This window comes from Dendrobates tinctorius, unplaced genomic scaffold (genome assembly GCF_039654945.1).
Source record: "Dendrobates tinctorius isolate UK_male_01 unplaced genomic scaffold, ASM3965494v1 ptg000097l, whole genome shotgun sequence".
Classification (NCBI taxonomy): domain Eukaryota; kingdom Metazoa; phylum Chordata; class Amphibia; order Anura; family Dendrobatidae; genus Dendrobates; species Dendrobates tinctorius.
In genome coordinates this window covers 5483355-5502118 of record NW_027361765.1, presented here as the reverse complement: position 1 = coordinate 5502118, position 18764 = coordinate 5483355, and the positions used below count along the sequence as shown (strand labels likewise).

Sequence of the window (18764 nt, the reverse complement as noted above, 5' to 3'; positions counted from 1 at the left end):
CCACTTCGCACCAGCCACCTGGTTGAACAAATCAGGGATCAGAGGCATCGGGTAGGGATCACGGACCGTAATCTGGTTTAACTCCCGGAAATCCAGACACGGGCGTAACCCCCCATCTTTTTTCATAATGAAGAAAAACCCCGCTGCTACAGGGGAGGATGAAGGGCGGATGTGCCCTTTACTTAAACTCTCCGCAATGTAGTCCTTAAGAGCTTGTCTCTCCGGACCAGAAATACTAAACATCCTCGCCTTTGGCAATTTAGCCCCGGGTTTTAACCTAATTTGACAGTCATAGGCTCGATGTGGAGGTAGTTCTGAGCAACCCCTCTCAGAGAATACGTCCGCAAAATCCAGCAATGCCTCCGGAAGGCTGGGCTTCACGGCGGACACACATGTGGCCAAGCAATTTTCCTGGCAGAAACTGCTCCACTGGACTATGTCCTGGGTTCTCCAGTCAATCATCGGGTTATGCTTAGACAACCATGGGAAACCCAGGACTATTTGTGCTGGGAGATTATTGAGTACCTTACATGTAACCCACTCAGAATGTAGGACCCCAATGTGGAGTTTAACCTCAGCTACAAACTCAGTAATCTCCCCCTGTGGGAGGGGAGCGGCATTAATGGTAACCACGCGAATAGGATGAGGGAGTTTTTCGATCTTGAAACCTGCCATGCGTGCAAACTCCTCATCCATGAGATTGGTGGCTGAACCGTTATCCACAAACACTGATATTGGTAGCTCTCTGCCCGCAATAATAACCCTGGCAGGGAGCATACATTGAGATACCATCATGGAGGATATGCATACGCTCAGTTGGGCCTCCTCCATACCCTCTGAGCTTACCAGTTTTCCGCCGGTGCGACTTTCTTTGGTAGCACAGGACAAGCATTTACATAATGATCTCTTTTACCACAGTAAAAACATGCTCCATGCTTCCTGAACCCAGGAACGCGACGCTGCACATGTGATACCCCAACGATTTGCATAGGTTCCGTGGGCTCATCTGCAGCAACCACACTGGCACCCCTGCTTTCCCCCAGAGGCAGCGTCTCCTGCGCCCCTTGACGCAAACGGCGATCAATACGAATAACCAAACTCATGGCAGATTCTAACGATGCAGGAGTCTCATACATCAGGAGGGCCTGTTTAACTCTTTCTGAGACCCCATGAATAAACTGACTCCGCAGCGCTGGGTCGTTCCACTGTGTGTCTACTGCCCAACGGCGAAATTCTGAACAATAGTCTTCCGCCATACGTTCCCCCTGACGGAGGGCGTGGATTTTAGATTCTGCTAAAGCCAATCTGTCGGGGTCATCATAAATGAGCCCGAGTGCTGAAAAAACATTCTCAACTGAATGAAACGTAGCAGAGTCGGCTGGTAAGGAAAACGCCCATGCTTGGGGGTCCCCACTCAGTAATGATAACACCAGACCCACCCGCTGAGCCTCATTACCTGAGGAGACCGGGCGCATGCGAAAGTATAACTTGCAGGCCTCCCGAAAGATGACAAATTTGCTGCGTTCCCCAGAAAATCGTTCAGGCAGTGGAATCTTAGGCTCTGCACCTGCACCAGCAGAAGCCGCTTGTACATTAGCTACAAGCAGGCCCTGCTGCTGAACTGCCCCCTTCAACTCGGTGACCTGTACGGACAGCGCCGCCAACTGGCGGTTTATGGAAGTCATGGAATCCATGGAAAAATGTTGGGCCGATTATAATGTTATGCAAGGCTTAGGTCGAAGGAGGCTGACAAAACCCGGGCCCCTGCGGAGTCCCTCAAACTAGGGAAAACCCTGTCTGACCCTCAACCCAGGGTTTTTGCTAAAGGTGCAAATGCCTGAGCCTCCAGCCTCTCCTTATCTCCTGCTCAGCCCTAAGCTGAACCCTCCACCCTCCACCCAGTGAGTTGTCAAACCACCAAAGCCCCACACAGTAATGACAGACAGGGAGAACTTAAACCGCACCGCGCCGCATACACACAGGACAATACTATAATGTGAACAGGGCAAAACAAAGCACAAATATAGGAAGGCGAAAAGGTAACAACGGATCATACGACACCAGATATGAATTTCTCTCTCCAACACCTCCACTCCAGACCAGAACCACTTGGCACAAAACACAAGCTATAATCGGCGACGCCCACAGGCCAGCACGACTATTTAAAGACCGTGGGCATGACCAAACATCCCACCTGATTTCCAGCTAGATTAACCCCAGATAACCTGAGTAAAATCAAGCCGGCGCCACTGAGGCTATAGTGGACGGAGATGGAACTACCGCTGCCTGCCGGACGCTGTGGTGTGAACAGCGTCCGACATGACAGAAACTGGCTAGTAGGAGCAATGCCTAGTAGAAGACTGTGAAAAATGAGGATGAATGAACTCATGGAGATCAACATCCAACATTGTGGAGACACCATCACATGTTTCTCAATGCAGTGATTCTAGAGCAATGCCCCATCCATTATGGGAAATATGTAAAAACATGCAAAACACAAGACACGGAGACACCATCACATGTTTCTCAACGCAAGCAATTACTAGCCAGGTCTTTCCCCGAGAAGGAACAACCATGGGAAGGGCAGTCTCCAATGAAGGAAACCACCTATGCCAAAACATGGTATCCACAAACAGCTGTTTCGGGTTATTGCCCCTCATCAGTGATAAATATCCAACACTGCTAAAGAAACACTGCGTTGAGAAACATGTGATGGTGTCTCCGCAGCAGTTACTATCTCTGCACGGTGGACCTCGGGCTGCAAACGCATCTTATACCTTATTTATTATTTGGTGCGTTCCGCCAGCCCATAACAAGAGCTGATGCTATCAGGCTGGGAAAGTCCATGATTATTGGGTGCTTCCTAGCCTAAAAATATCTGCCTGCATCTGACGCAGGAGTGGCACATCACATAAGATGCTCCAATTCTGGTGCTTTGTCTTGGTTCCTCCTGATGCCCTAGTGCAGTGTCAATTGGGGTAATGGTGCTTGGGGTTGATGTCAGCTGTGATCTGTACAAAAACACAGCTGACATCAAGCCCTGGTGTTAATAATGGAGAGGTGCCTATCAAACAAACACACATCTAACCCCCTTAAAAAAGAATAACACAGAAAAAAATACTTTATTTAAATAAACACTCCTAGACACTTTCATTAGTTCACCACTTTATAAAGAAAATCCCACTCAGGTCCGACACAGCAAATACAAAGTAGTCCAGCAAATTCAAACCTGAATAGAACATACACAAAAGACAGAAAAATAAAGCAAAGACTCTTTTCCTCATTCACCACTTTGTTTAAAAAAATGTTGCCTGCCATACAGGTCTGACGTAGTCCAAGCAAATCCAGCAAAGTCTATCGAATCCTCCATACAAAGTCTATGGAGCCTCATTCTAAGCTCCACAGACTCTGCCAACAGCCAATTCCAGGTCACGCAGTGCTGAGTGAGACTCGGCGATTATGAAGAGAAGTGACATCAGTAATGTTACCACTCATCAAAGTCGCCAAGTCACGCAGAGCGTAGCTTGACCATACAACTCTGATGGGCAGTAACATTACTGATGTCACCGCTCTTCAGAAACGCCATGTCTCACACAGTACTGTGTGACCCAGAAATGTCTTTTGTCAAAGCCTATGGATCCTCAGAATGAGGCTCCAAAGACTTTGTATGTGGAATTTGATGGGCTTCAGTGGATTCACTTGGACTAAATGAAACATGAGTGGGAACTTTTTTTTAAAAAAAAGTAGTTAACAAGGGAAAGTGTCTTTGTTTTGTTTCTCTGTGTTTTGTGTGTGTGTTCTTTTCAAGTTTCCATGTGCTGGACTAAGTCAGAGATTTTTTAATTTTTTTAATAAAGTCGTTAACCAGGGAAAGTGTGGGGAGTACTTATTTATATAAAGTATTTTTCTCTGCGCTATTCTTTTTTTCTCATGGATTAGAAATGGGTATGTCTGATAGACATCTCTCCACTATTAACGCCAGGCCCTGATGTCAGCTGTGTTTTTGGACAATTGACCATTAACAAAAAACCAAACACCATTTACCCAGATTGCCAAAACTACAGAGAATTGGGAAGTGCAAAGGCAAAGCGCCAGAATTGGCGCATCTTATGGGTTTGCTGCAGGCTGGAATTTTTAGTCTGAGAAGGACCTTCCCAGCTTAATAGTATCAACTCTCAACTGTCTGCTTTACCTTTGCTGGTTACCATAAATGAGGGATCCCACAGCATTTTTTTCATTCATTTATTTATTAGGTTAATACATCTACAGTAAGCTACACATACAAGGCAAAAATTATATATCTCACTGATATCTATTTATCTATATCTTTGCACATCTTTAACACATAAAAATCTGTCATTTCTATTTTGCAATCTATTTTGGTATGTGTCACATAAACATCACACGGATGTTACACATGTACACAATGTATACAGTACATGTATACATGTTCGGCCAACAGAGAGCCACGTTGATAGTAAAAATTGACTGTCTCACGTGCATGCTTTTTTCATCGGACGTGTGAAGGGGGCCTTAGTAATGTCTAATCAATCTCAATGGCTATGTGTAAACAAGTGGTAATAGGTAATTTAAAATGGTTAAATAATTGTTCTTTTGGTGGGCAAATGCCAGTGTTTATACAAAAACATTGCACATGAAAGAAGTTAGGAATTTTTGGTAAATAGTGGTACAAAAATTATTTCAATTTTAGTAGTTACAAAAGTTTTGTTTGTTAAATGAAGAAGCTATAACTTTTTAACAAGGCATTCAAAAATTATTCCTATTTTGGGGTTAGTAATTGCCGGTGATAAGCTTGCATGTTTTACAAGTATAAGCTTCTTAAAAAGCCATATAGAAATGATCTTATTTTTTGGCAGCCGATTTAAGTTTATTTACCCTTTACATAGCAGGGTTAACAGCAGCAACAGTAAGGTATAACTATAGAACACTATACACTGTGTGCATAATTATTAGGTAATTTATATTTTGATGATTAATTTTAATTGTACTATTGAACAACTACAGTGCTGTTACTCAATCCATATTGTTAATAAACCTTAAACCTGAAAATTTAGGAAAATAAAAGTGATTTTTTTTCTTTCTTAGTTAACTAATAGTGTGCAGAATTATTATATTTGGAATATAACTGAATTAGAGGATAATGGGTTCCTGGTCATTTCATGTTTGATTCCTCCTAAATTTTTGGCAGTTAATATGCATCTTTTTTTGTGACCCTACTGTCTATTTGCAACAAAACTTTTGATGGTTCTGTGATCATGCCCCCAATATCTTAGCAATTTAAGAGTGCTGCTTCCCTCTGCAAGATTTTTAACAACTTTTGACTTTTAGGAGTCAGATAAATCTCTTTCTTTTGGCTGAGGAAAACAAGCTGCCTAATAATTCTGCACATGTTGATAAAGGGTGTTGTATCCTTAGGCCGGACCATCCCTCATTATACAAATATTCATCACCTGATCTGCTTCATCCAATAGTAATTCAAGTTTACACAACTTGGTTGGAAAATCTGTATACAAATGATGATATGGTCAAAATACTCACTTGCCTAATAACTGTGCAAACGGTGCACCTATATACAGTTGAATGCAAAAGTTTCAGACAGGTTTGGAAAAAAATCTGTAATTTAAGGTGTGAAAAAATGCTGCAAAGGAAAAGTGCTTTAAAAAAATGGAAGTTTTCATTGTCTATTTTAATCAAATAACCAAGCAAAGTGAATTAAGGAGAATTCTAAATCATATGAATATTTGGTGTGAACACTTCTTGCCTTCTAAACAGCATAAATTCCTTTAGGTACACTTGCATAATGTCAGGGATTATGATGTAGCATTATAGTCAGGTGAGTGAGTAGCCAATTATACCAAACAGATGATAATGATCATCATTTTTGTACATAGGTTGAAATAGTCATGAATTGATACATAAACACCTGTGTAGGAGGTTTCAAACTAGGTAAGGCCACTTTCACATTTGTGTTTAAGGCACGGGTGCCGCTAAGCCACGCCCCCTGCCACGCCTCATCCAGTAGCTCCGCCTACCAGCGCATGACGCTGCATGCGTCCTGCTTCCCCTATCTTTAGCACTGGGGACGCTGGCCGTGCGCAGTATGCACCTGGCGGCGCATGCGTCCTTTTGACGGTGCGCTGACCGGCGCCAAATGCAACCTGTAGCAATTTGGCTTCGCTCGGCGCACCGTCAAAAGGACGCATGCACCGCCAAATGCATACTGCGCATGGCCTGCATCCCCAGTGCTAAAGATAGGGGATGCAGGACGCATGCAGCACGGCATGGCAGGGGGCAGGGCTTAGCGGCGGCCGTGCGCAGGCCATCGCTGTGGCCTTAAACGCAAATGCGAAAGTGGCCTAAGGCACAACTAAACTCTGCTACAAAGGTGAGGTTGTGAAAATCAGTTTCATGTCACAGGTCATACTACATATCTAGTGATAAAAACAAAATAAAAGATAGTTATGCTCCATCGGCAAGATCTCTTTCAGGTAAAGTTTTCAAAAAAGACTGGGCATTCAAGATGTGCTGCCCCAGCTCTTTAGAAGAAGGACAAAAATTTAGGGAACCTTAATATCTTTAGACAAAGTGGTTGACACAAGAAACTTCCTGCATACTCTCCTTCGAAATTGGAATGTGTTCATCAATGCAACCAGTTCAGAGCTAATAAATATAGTAAATGGAGAGCATGCAGAATAGCAATTGTGGAGGTGCAAGTAAGAAAAATAAGGAGAATACTTTAAGAGAGCAGCATTTACCAATTAAGAAATCTTAATGTGGTGCCCTGCTTATGTATTCATATGTATGGCTTCTGACAGGTCACTGATCCCTCACTCATTTTTCTGGATTTTTTTCATTCAATAAATAAGTTCTTCAACTCACCTATATGAGTGCTAAGTATTTCTACATAACTGATCCCTCACTGACCTGCCCCTAGTTTACATAATTAATATCGTATTTATGATTGGGGAAAAAATCCTCTCTGCAGGCAGATGCCAGAGGTGAAACCTGCGCAGCAGCCTGATCGAATATGTACTGTGTGTATATTTCATTTGATTGCTGTTCTCCTGATAGTAATAAAAAAAATCCATTTGAAAATGGTGCCGGCCACACAGTACATATGTGATTAGGCTGCAGCGCAAGTGCCACGGCTGGCACCTGCCTGTAGAAGTATTTTTTTCCCTCCCAACATAAATATAATATTCATTATGTAAACTAGAAGGCAGGTCACTGAGGGATCAGTGACCTGTCAGAAGTCATACATATGAATACATATGCAGAGCACCATATTAAGACCCGCCCCCATCCATAGGGCCGCCCCGGAGCACGAGTATATCATTAACTCCAAACTGAAAATAAAGATTATACAACAACTACAAGACGGATTTCATCAACCAAAGTATCATTTTAATCAGTATATCGGCTCAGACCTGACGGTGTGTGTAGATTATTTTGCACAATACTGCTGACAGGATCCCTTTTGTTAAGCAGTGAAAGAGGTGTACAAGCAGGTATACAGTATATAGAAGTAGTTTAACAAGATTCAATTTGTACATTGTTCATAAAAACTGCATCATGATACAGTATTTAGTCAGTTGTGCATAGTGAAGAGACACCAATCGAAAATGCCTGTGATGTAACGTGCTAAGTGATAATATTTATTTCTATCAATAATACATGTAACATGTTCAATTGTTAGATTGATACATCAGCAACACCATTAAGCAAGAGGCACCACTAACCATACAATACCATGAAGATGAAGGTGATCTCCAAACAAGTCAGAGACAAAGTTGTTGAAAAATATAAGCCAGGTCTGGATTATAAAATAATCCCTCGGAGCACCATCAAATCCATTATCATCAAATGGAAAGAACATGGGACACAACCAACCTTCCAAGAGATGGCTGCCCACCAAAACTGTCAGCCCAGGCAAGGAGGGCATTAATCAGATAGGCACCACAGAGACCAAAGGTCACAATGGTAAGATGTGGAAATCTCACAGAATTATCCTAAACAATGTGCATCTGTACTTGCTACAAATGGAGGCTCTACAAAGTACTGACTTTAAGGAGGTGAATAGTCATGCACACTGAAGTTTTCAATTATTTTGTCCTATTTGTTGTTTTCTTCACAGTATAACAAAAACAAATTTTTCACAGTTGGATGAATGTTCTTCAAATGAACACACACACACATATATAGAATCATAGAATCGTAGAGTTGGAAGGAACCTCCTGGGCCATCTGGTCCAACCCCCTGCTCAAAGCAGGATTCGCTAAATCATCCCAGACAGATGTCTGTCCAGCCTCTGTTTGAAGACTTCCATTGAAGGAGAACTCACCACCTCTTGTGGCAGCCTGTTCCACTCATTGATCACTCTAACTGTCAAAAAGTTTTTTCTAATATCTAATCTGTGTCTCCTCCCATTCAGTTTCATCCCATTGCTTCTAGTCTTTCGTTGTGCAAATGAGAATAAAGATGATCCTTCTACAATGTGACAGCCTTTGAGATATTTGTAGACAGCTATTAAGTCTCCTCTCAGTCTTCTCTTTTGCAAGCTAAACATTCCCAAATCATGCAACCTTTCCTCATAAGACAGGGTTTGCAGACCGGTCACCATTCTGGTCGCTCCTTTCTGAACTTGCTCCAGTTTGTTGATGTCTTTTTTTAAAATGTGGTGCCCAAAACTGGACACAGTATTCCAGATGAGGTCTGACCAAAGAGGAGTAGAGGGCAATAATGACTTCACGTGAACTAGACTGTATGCTTCTGTTAATACATCCTAGAATTGCATTTGCCTTTTTTGCTGCTGCATCACACTGTTGACTCATATTCAGTCTGTGATCTATTAGTATACCCAAGTCTTTTTCACTTGTGCTGTTGCTTAGCCCTATTCCTCCCATTCTGTTTATGCTTTTTTCATTTTTATTGCCCAGATGTAGTACTTTGCATTTTTCCCTGTTAAAAACCATTCTGTTAGTTGCTGCTCACTGCTTCAGTTTATTTATATCTTTTTGAATCCTCTCTCTCTCTTCTCTAGTATTAGCTATCCCTCCTAGCTTTGTGTCATCAGCAAATTTAATCAGTTTACCCTCAATTCCTTCATCTAAATTGTTGATAAAGATGTTGAACAAAACAGGGCCCAGGACAGAGCCTTGTGGTACCCCACTTGAGACATTCTTCCAACTGGATGTGCAGCCATTTATGACCACTCTTTGGGTCCGATCAATAAGCCAGTTATGAATCCACCTAACAGTTGCCTTGTCCATTCCATACCTAGTCATTTTTTTCAATAAGGATTGTGTGAGATACTTTGTCAAATGCTTTGCTGAAGTCAATATATACTATATCTACAGCATTTCCCTGATCCACCCAATCAGTGATTCCGTCAAAGAAGGAAAGTAAGTTAGTCTGACATGACTTATTAGTGACAAACCCATGCTGACTCTGTTTAATCACTTCATTCTTATCCAGGTACTGGCATACATGTTGTTTAATAATTTGTTCAGAGATCTTTCCTGGTATAGAAGTCAGACTCACCAGCATATAGTTGCCTGGGTTCACCTTCTTCCCCTTTTTGAAGATAGCAACAACATTTTCTCTTCTCCAGTCTTCTGGGACTTCTCCTGTTCTCCAAGAATTTTCAAGGAGCATGGAGAAGGGTTCTAAAATTTCTTCTGCTATCTCCTTCAGTACTCTGGGGTGTAATTCATCTGGACCTGGAGACTTGAATTCATTTAGGTTAGCTAAGTGTTTCCTCACTATCTTTCTGTTTATAGGTATCCTGGATTCTTCTATTCCCTTAATAGGACAGTGGAGAACAGTTGATGTTACATTTCCTTTTTGAGAGAAAACAGATGCAAAATAGGAATTTAAAAGTTAGGCCTTCTCAACATCCTGTCTTACCATTTCATCATTTTCATCCTGTAAAAATCCTATAGCATCTTTGACTTCTCTTTTACTTTTGACATATCCCCAAAATCTTTTATTATTGCTTTTGACATCTCTTGCAAGCCTCAATTTATTGTCAGCTTTAGATAATCTGATTTGTGCCCTGCAGGTTCTGCAGACAGCATTATATTCTTCTTTAGATATGCCTCCCTCTTTCCATTTTATAAATATTTCTTGCTTCCTTTGTAGCATGTGCTTAAGTTCTGTGTTCATCCATTCTGGTTTCCTTAAATGCTTCCTATTCTTCCCTCTTTTCAGAATTGTTAACAATTGTGCTTTGAGAATTTCATTTTTCAAGATTTCCCACCCTTCCTGGACATTTTTGTCTTTAAGGATATCCAGGCATTGGATCCCTCCAATCCTCTTTCTGAGTCCCTTAAAATCTGCCTTTCTGAAATCTAACCTTGACGTCTGAGTCTTCATAGATCTTCCTCCTCTACTTGTCCAAAATTCTAAAATAGCATGGTCGCTACCTCCTAGAGTGCCAGCCACTTTTACCTCCTCAACCATTTGCTCCCTGTTTATAAGGATTAGATCCAAGGTAGCAGATCCCCTTGTTTTCTCCCCTACCTTTTGGAAGATAAAGTTGTCAGCAAGAGAGGATAAGAATTTCCTTGACCTGTTAGTTTTGCCTGAGACAGATTCCCAACAAATGTCTGGATAGTTGAAATCTCCCATGACAACTATGTCAAATTTTTTGGAGAACTTGGCCATTTGATGCATAAAGAGTTCATCCATTTCTTCAGCTCGCACAGGCGCCCTGTAGTATATACCTACAATGGTATCCTTTCCATTGTTCTGTCCTTGTATTCTTACCCAAACAGTTTCCACAGAACTCCCGGTCTCTGAAGCTTCAATCTCTGTGCAGATATACGCGTTTCTAACATACAATGCGAAACCTCCTCCTCGTTTATCAAGTCTGTTTCTTGCAAATAAGTTGTATCCTTCTAGCCTTGTATTCCAATGTATCGTCCCACCAAGTTTCAGTGATTCCAATGACATCATATTTCTTTTCCTGTGTTAGTAGTTCCAGTTCTCCTTGTTTGTTGCCCATGCTATTGTGCATTAGTATAGAAACATTTTAGTTTGTGAGCTCGTGGAGACTCTTCACTTATCCCAGAAGGCACTGGGAATATGCAAATGATCTCCTCAGGACTCTTCCCCTGGTTTACCGATTTCCTCTTTTCAGCTGCAACAGCCAAAATCCAGTGATCGTTGAGCTCATGGAGACTCTTCACTTATCCCAGAAGGCACTGGGAATATGCAAATGATCTCCTCAGGACTCTTCCCCTGGTTTACCGATTTCCTCTTTTCAGCTATATATACATACACAGACTTGCTTAGCATGTTATTGTTATCAATGAGGGTATTAATGCTTGTCTGAGGAATGTTTTTGAATGCACTTGGGAATGCAAATCTTCAGGATCTACTGCTGGCAGCTCCCTTTAAATTGTTGACCAATGACGTTCCAAATGTGTGCTATAGGAAAAAAGTCTGACGACTCCAGGCCATGGTAGCATGTTTAGGCCACTCAGGATGCTCATAGTATCATTAGCAACATGTGGCCTGCTGCTGAATTGAGAAATGGTGCCCTACTTGTTCCATAATCAGGTTAATGTAACACTGAGCTATTAGTGTATTTAGAATGAAGAATAGAGGGGTCATTATGTCACCCCACATCAGGACCAGTGTGGTGTTAAACAAAAAAGCTAATTTTAAAAAATGCATATACCGTACTTTAATAGTGATAATAAAACCATAGAACATCAAAAGAAACCAAGCAACTGTGCTGATGTCCCTCCTGAGAACAGCATTCAATAGGGTGAGCAAGGACAGCCACCGTGGAGTGGGGGCGCCATTTGCGTTCCAAGAGGGTGCCAATCTCCGCTATTAGGTAAGGGGAAGTAAAGGGCCTACTAGGGACAATTAGGCCATCTTTCCCCCCATCCTAGTATTTTTTCCAATATTTTGAGTATGGTTGGAGTTTTTGATCAGCATTAAGATGCTTGGTTTCTTTTGATGTTCTATGGTTTTATTATCACTACTAAAGTATATGCATTTTTTAAAATTAGTTTTTTGTATAGGAGCCATTTCATAACTAATTTACTCTGAATTGTTTTTTGATTAACCAGTGTGTTAATCTACATGGTTTCCAGATCAATGTCTGACTATCACTGTGTCTAAGGGCCCCGTCACACATAACGACTCACCAGCGATCCTGACAACGATATCAACGTGTCAGGGTCGCTGTTGAGTCGCTATGTGATCACCAGCGATCAGCACAGCGATGCCGAGCGCGCGGCGTCGCTGTGTTCGTTAGTTACCAGCGCGCTGATGCAGGGAGCTGGTAACTAACGTACACATCAGGTATCCAAGGGACGTGCGTCCCTTAGATACCCGATGTGTACGTTAGTTACCAGTTGATCGCTGGTCTCCCGCCTGTCACACGCAGCGATGCGTGCTGGCCAGTGGGAGACCAGCAACCAAAGAAAAGTCCTGGGCTTTCCTACAGCGATTAGCGATACCGGCAGGGGGGCCGTTCGCTGATCGCTATCACACACAGTGATCTCGCTAGTGAGATCGCTGTTGTGTCACAAAACTTGTGACTCTGCAGCGATCTCGCTGGTGAGATCGCTATGTATGACGGGGCTCTAAGACAAAAGCATGACTCATTGCTGAAGAAGATAGACCTCCATTACTGACTCCATTACTGTCTTGCTTGACAGTCTTTGAAAGTGTGTGAGATCAATGGAACACCTGTAGATGGAAACGATTGACTTGTAACTTGTACAAACTGACTCTGATGGTTTGTGTAGACACTGTTTGACACCTTAGGCTAGTTGTATGACATCCAAATTCACTTACAGTAGAAAATTAATAAATCATGGAACCAGCAATACAGCGTTTTTCCAAAGTGTACAAGGAGCTGTTTTTAAATGCATCAATGCAAGGCCGCATGTTACTGTGAGTATTCTGCATGACCTAAACATGTTACCATAGCATGAAATGTCTCCAAAATGCCTCCCTTTGAACACATCTAGGACTTCATTGGTCAACAACTGCAAAGGGAGCTGAAAGCAGAGAATCTTGATGATTTGTATGCCCAACTTCATTAAGTGTGGCAGATACTTCAGACAAGCATTAATAAACTCATTGATGGCACGTTAAGGCATGTAAGTGCATGTATTTCTGTGCTCCTACTCAATTCTGACTACATCAAGAAGATTCGAAATTTTGTTTGTCATTTTTCATAATTTGCATAACATTAACTTGTCTATCAGTTCTGTGATTAAAGAAGTCAATATCATGGTGGAGCATACAACCAGAAGATACAAGTTTTCATTATTTAGCTAGAAACCAAATTTAATGTGAATTGATGAAGAAAAATCAGTTAACTAACTTTGCTGTGATTCGATAAATGTAATTATTTTATAAGTCCTCTTAACACTTGATAAATGATGACATTTAAGAACGTTATACCCAATTAATTCAAAGTTATATAACTAAATACATTCTATATAGATACCACCTTACATTTTAAACAAATATACATGTCATTGTTTATTGGGAAGGACTCACCTTGGTAAGGAGGAACTTGCTTTTGAAGAAACACAGGTAGCCATTCATACAATGCAATATTCTAAATAAAGAATATGTGTGATCAGATCAAAGTCATATTAAAACAGTTATTACCTGAGTAAATATTTAAACATAGATAGGAAGGAAAACACTATAATTATGCATACATCCATTTTTCTTTATGTGAAATGTCTAGTTTATTTTTATCCTTTGGATGTGCAGTACTACATTTACATTGTGACATAACCTGTTGTGCTAGGTAAGTATTAAATTCACTCCTTAGGCTCACATACATTTAATGCAGATCATGTGCAATTATTCATAACCATATGGTGTTGCGTGCAATGTTCTGTTATCTGGTTATTCCCCATCAGAAGCAATGTTTCCAAAGCAGAATAATTCAGTATCCCAATTTTATGGGAGCTGCATTTTGACACCGGACAGCTCGGTCATGGTTATGGTGCCAAGCAATAACATTTTCAGAAGAATTACCTACTGTGTACCGCAAAATTCCATTCTTGAGATGTTTTTGTACCTGGTAGGTAGCAATCACCCATTTTCTAGCATGATGAAACAAGTCTTCATCTGACCACTCTGGATGGTTTTTAGCAAATTCTTCAGCTAGATAGTTATGATATCTGAACCAAACAATGCTTTCAGCTTGAAGGAATGGATTTTCATTGGCTCTGTTGTAACCAAAGCCTATAAAGAAATATAGAGAGTGCAAGAGGGAATATTTTGAAGAAAATGAAACCCCTATTAGTTCCCCTAGACATTTCATATTCCTGCATAATCTTCCAATTATATGCAAAATGTATGTTGGGTCATTATCTTAAAAATGTATTGCTATGACATAGTGAGTCCCAACTGCTTTGCCTGACCTGTGTTTTAATGAATACTGGCAAGTCTTGTGCAGATGGCCGTATTATTTGTTAGATCTGAGAAACCATAGTATCGCACTTCGACAAACATTATTCTATGCGGTTGTGCACATTTCTGAATTTTTCCTCGGATAGAACCAGTCTGGGGAAAGATCGCAGCATGCCCAAGTTTGATCCAATTTTGAGAACACTCTCAACAAGTCAATGAGTCCATGGAAGACATCGGACTGCAGTCAGATGATGACATCTGAGTACAGTTCGATTTTTATGGATTGGCAAAATGGAAAAGATGGAAACATTTTTTCCCCATCTTCTCCTCATCCAAGAAAATCAGAGTTTGATCGGAGTGTGATTTGCGTAAGTGATGCAAATCTTTCAGATAGGATAATACACGCTCAAGTGATCCTATTGGACCTTCTCGACCTTAATGGGGCCCACTGTGATTCTGACATATTTGACAAAGTGTTTTTGCCAAACGTCCAATAAACCCAACAATGCTAATGTGAATATAACATAAGCATCATACTCGTGCCTGCAGTTATTTATGGAAATTAATGTTGTGTATAGATTGAATTTTCTATGCAATGTGACTTTATCTTCTCTTTACAGCTAATACATAGATTTTTAATTAAGTAGTGTTCCATACATGTTTCAATAATGACTTAAAAGAAAAATACATAAACTTTAAAAATGGAAAATTAAATTGACCATACCATAAATCCCAATATTTTCTGTCCCCCTTTTGAAAGGATAGACAGGTTTCCACATAGGAATTCTATTACTGGCTTCTTCAGGAAACATTGGGTCTGAGCTAGATAATAATTTTCCACCAGAAAAGCTTCTCAAAGCATCACACCAAGAATGTGAAGGGCCATATATAGAACTGCCATCGATCCACGCTGTTACAGAATTAACCTGGTAAACACAAAATCATTATTTGTTTTTTTATATAAATCCAGCAGTATGTTTTTTATTTTCATAAGCCTAATATAATGTGGCATATACAAAATAAAAATAGAAAACACTTTATAGTGCATCTCTGGCCCTGACAAAAAAAAAATTGAAAACACATTATAGTGCATCTCTGGCCCTGACAATTAACATCATCTGAAATAGTAATGGTTTTAGTCAGCCAGAGGAAACTATTTGCAGATTACTACAGATTTGTATACTTGACCTATACTTGACCAAAAACTGTGATAAGTAGCGATAATCCATGAGTTACAGCAAAACTGGGCCAAATGCACGAACTATGCCGCCAAACTCTTTCCAATGCAACCTCTATCATCAATGACTCCTTCTTCCACCAATCAGTATGTATGATAGTGGTTGTGATGATGTAATTACATCATAACTGCTGTACAGAGAGTTAGGGCACCGGAGACCAGAGCAGAGTGTCGGAGGAACAGGAGCGAGGCGAGTATGAGTTGTTTGTTTTTTCATATGTGTATAGTATGTTTGCATGTCCATAGGAGGCTATGTGGGGGCTCATATTGTACATAGAGCGACTATGTGGGAGCTCATACTTTATATATGAGGCAATATGTTGGCTCAAACTGTATATTGTATGTTGGGGATTGTGTGGGGGCTCATGCTGTATATAGGAGACTTTGATGCTCATAATTTATATAAGGGGCTATTTGAGGGCTCATACTGAATATAGGAGGCAATGTGAGGGCTTATACTGTATATAACAGGATATGAAGGGTCTTATACTATATATAGGAAGCTATATGGGGGCTCAAACTAAATTTAGGAGGCTTTGTGTTGGCTCATACTGTATGTTGGGGGCTGTGTCTGGGCTCATGCTCTATATAGGAGACTGTGAGGCTCAATTTATATAAGGGACTATATGGGGCTCAAACTGAATATAGGAGGTTATGTGAGGGTTCATATTGTATGCAAGGTACTGTCTGGGGGTTCATACTGTATATAGGAGGCTATGTGGAGGCTCATACTGTATATAGTGGACTATGTGAAGCAGGGGCGTAACTAGAACTGATTGGGCCCCATAGCAAACTTTTAAACGGGGCCCCCTCAAAACCACACCCCCTTCAAGACACACCCCCTTACTGATAATGCATACTAGAATCACATTAAGTAACAGAATTAGAAATAATGTAACACAATTATTCCTAATCCTGTAACTCAGTCAATACAATCAAATTAGTTAAGCATTGATAATTTTATATTTTAAGTTGCTGACCCAACACCACATGGCATACAGCACCCAGCGCCCAGCAAGACATGGTATATAGCACCCAGCACCACCTGGTATATAGCACCCAGCACCACATGGTATATAGCGCCCAGCACCACATGGTGTATATAGCACCCAGCACCACATGGTGTATATAGCACTCAGCACCGCATGGTATAAAGCGCCCAGCACCACATGGTGTATATTTACCCGGTAGCCCACCAGGCCAGACAGAGCCTGCCCCTGAGCCTCCCTCCATTATACTCAGTCACCTCTCTCTCTTGCAGCCCCCGGCCAGTGCTTGTTCCATCTTCTCATCTCAGCAATGTTCTTCCTGTTTTCAGCATCCACGTGGTGCCGCTCATTACATATACGCATATGTAATGAGCCGATCATTACTTATGCGTATAGGTAATAAGCGGACGCTGAAAGCAGGAAGAACACCGGAGAACTGAAGATGGAATAAGCACGGCCGGGGGCTGCAAGTGCAAGAGACATGCATTGCTAGGGGAGGAGTTGTAGATAATTGCACTAACCCGGGTAGTGCCGATTGGAGCCGGGGACCCGGGCCCCTATATGAGCCGGGCCCCAAAGCAACCTCTTCGGCTTCTACCACTGTAGTTACGCCACTGATGTGAAGTCTCATACTGTATAGGGGGCTATGTGAGGTCTCATATTATACATACAGCTCTGGCAAAAATTAAGAGACCACCACATCAAAACCCTGTCATGGGCATCCCATTCTCCAGAACTGAAACCCATTGAAAACCTCTGAAATGTAATAAAAAGGATAATAGATAGTCACAAGCCATCAAACAAAGAACTGCTTACATTTTTGCGCCAGAAGCAGTGTGAAATACTGGTGGCAAGCATGCCAAGACGCATGAAAGCTGTTTTTAAAAATCATGGTTATTCCACAAAATATTGATTTCTGAACTCTTCCTGAGTTAACACATTAGTATTGTTGCTTCTTAACAATTATGAACTTGTTTTCTTTGCATTATTTGAGGTCTGAAAGCACTATTTTTTTAATTTTGTCCATTTCTCCTTTTCAGAAAAAAAATAAACAAAATTGATTGCTTCCAAATTCAGAGACATGTTGTTAGAAGTTTGTAGACTAAAAGAACAATTTACATTTTACTCAAAAATTTACCTATAAAGAGAAAAATCAGACCAACTGAACATTTGGGAGTGGAAGCTAACACTGTAAATAAAAATGCTATGTGGGGCTTGATACTGTATATAGGGACTGTGTGAGGGCTCATACTGTATATATGGGGCTTTGTGGTGACTCATACTGTATATAGAAGGCTATGTGGGGGCTCATACGGTATGTAAGGGGCTATCAGAGGGAAGTCAGCATACTTAATTCTGCTCAATATTAAGTGATACAATTAATCTTAATATCAAATAATAATTACAATTAACACGTTAAATATTATTATTGAGCAGAATTAATTTCAGACTATTTGTTCGGCCATCCACAACAGTAATGGTCTCTCATGTGTAATCTCGGGAAAATTAATTGTCCACCCCTGAATAACGGTGCTTTGGAATAAACATGTACACACATGGTCAAAATTGTTGGTTCCCTTCGTTTAATGACAGAAAAACCCACAATGGTGACAGAAATAATGCAAATCTGACACAAGTAATGATTAATGCAAATCTGACAAAAGTAATAATAAATCAAAAATCTATGAAAATAAACAACTGAAAGTCAGACATTGCTTTTCAACAATGCTTCCACAGAATTTAAGAACAAAGTAAAACTCATGAAATAGGCCTGGACAGAAATGATGGTACCCTTAACTTAATATTTTGTTGCACAACCTTTTCAGACAATCAATGCAATCAAATGATTCCTGCAACTGTCAATGAGACATCTGCACCTCTCGACAGGTTTTTTGGCCCACTCCTCAAGAGCAAACTGTTCCAGTTGTCTCGTGTTTGAAGGTTGCCTTTTCCAGATGGCATGTTTACGTTCTTCCTAAAGATGTTCAATAGGATTTAGGTCAGGGCTCATAGAAGGCCACTTCAGAATAGTCCAATGTTTTCCTCTTAGCCATTCTTGGGTGTTTTCAGCTGTGTGTTTTTGGTCATTATCCTGTTGAAAGACTGATGAGCTGCGA

At 40.9% G+C, this 18764-nt stretch overlaps 1 protein-coding gene across 1 annotated transcript in view; it reads right to left on the bottom strand.

Annotated features, from left to right (window-relative positions):
* LOC141098900 (dual oxidase 1-like) overlaps positions 1-18764 on the bottom strand; it is a 354647-nt gene that overhangs the window by 239935 nt on the left and 95948 nt on the right. Inside the window, exons 6-8 of the mRNA XM_073586871.1 lie at positions 15146-15347; positions 14087-14253; positions 13552-13612 (exon numbers count right to left, since the gene is read on the bottom strand). Coding sequence (XP_073442972.1) covers positions 13552-13612; positions 14087-14253; positions 15146-15347 — 430 coding nt within the window. The remainder of the gene's footprint in view (positions 1-13551; positions 13613-14086; positions 14254-15145; positions 15348-18764) is intronic.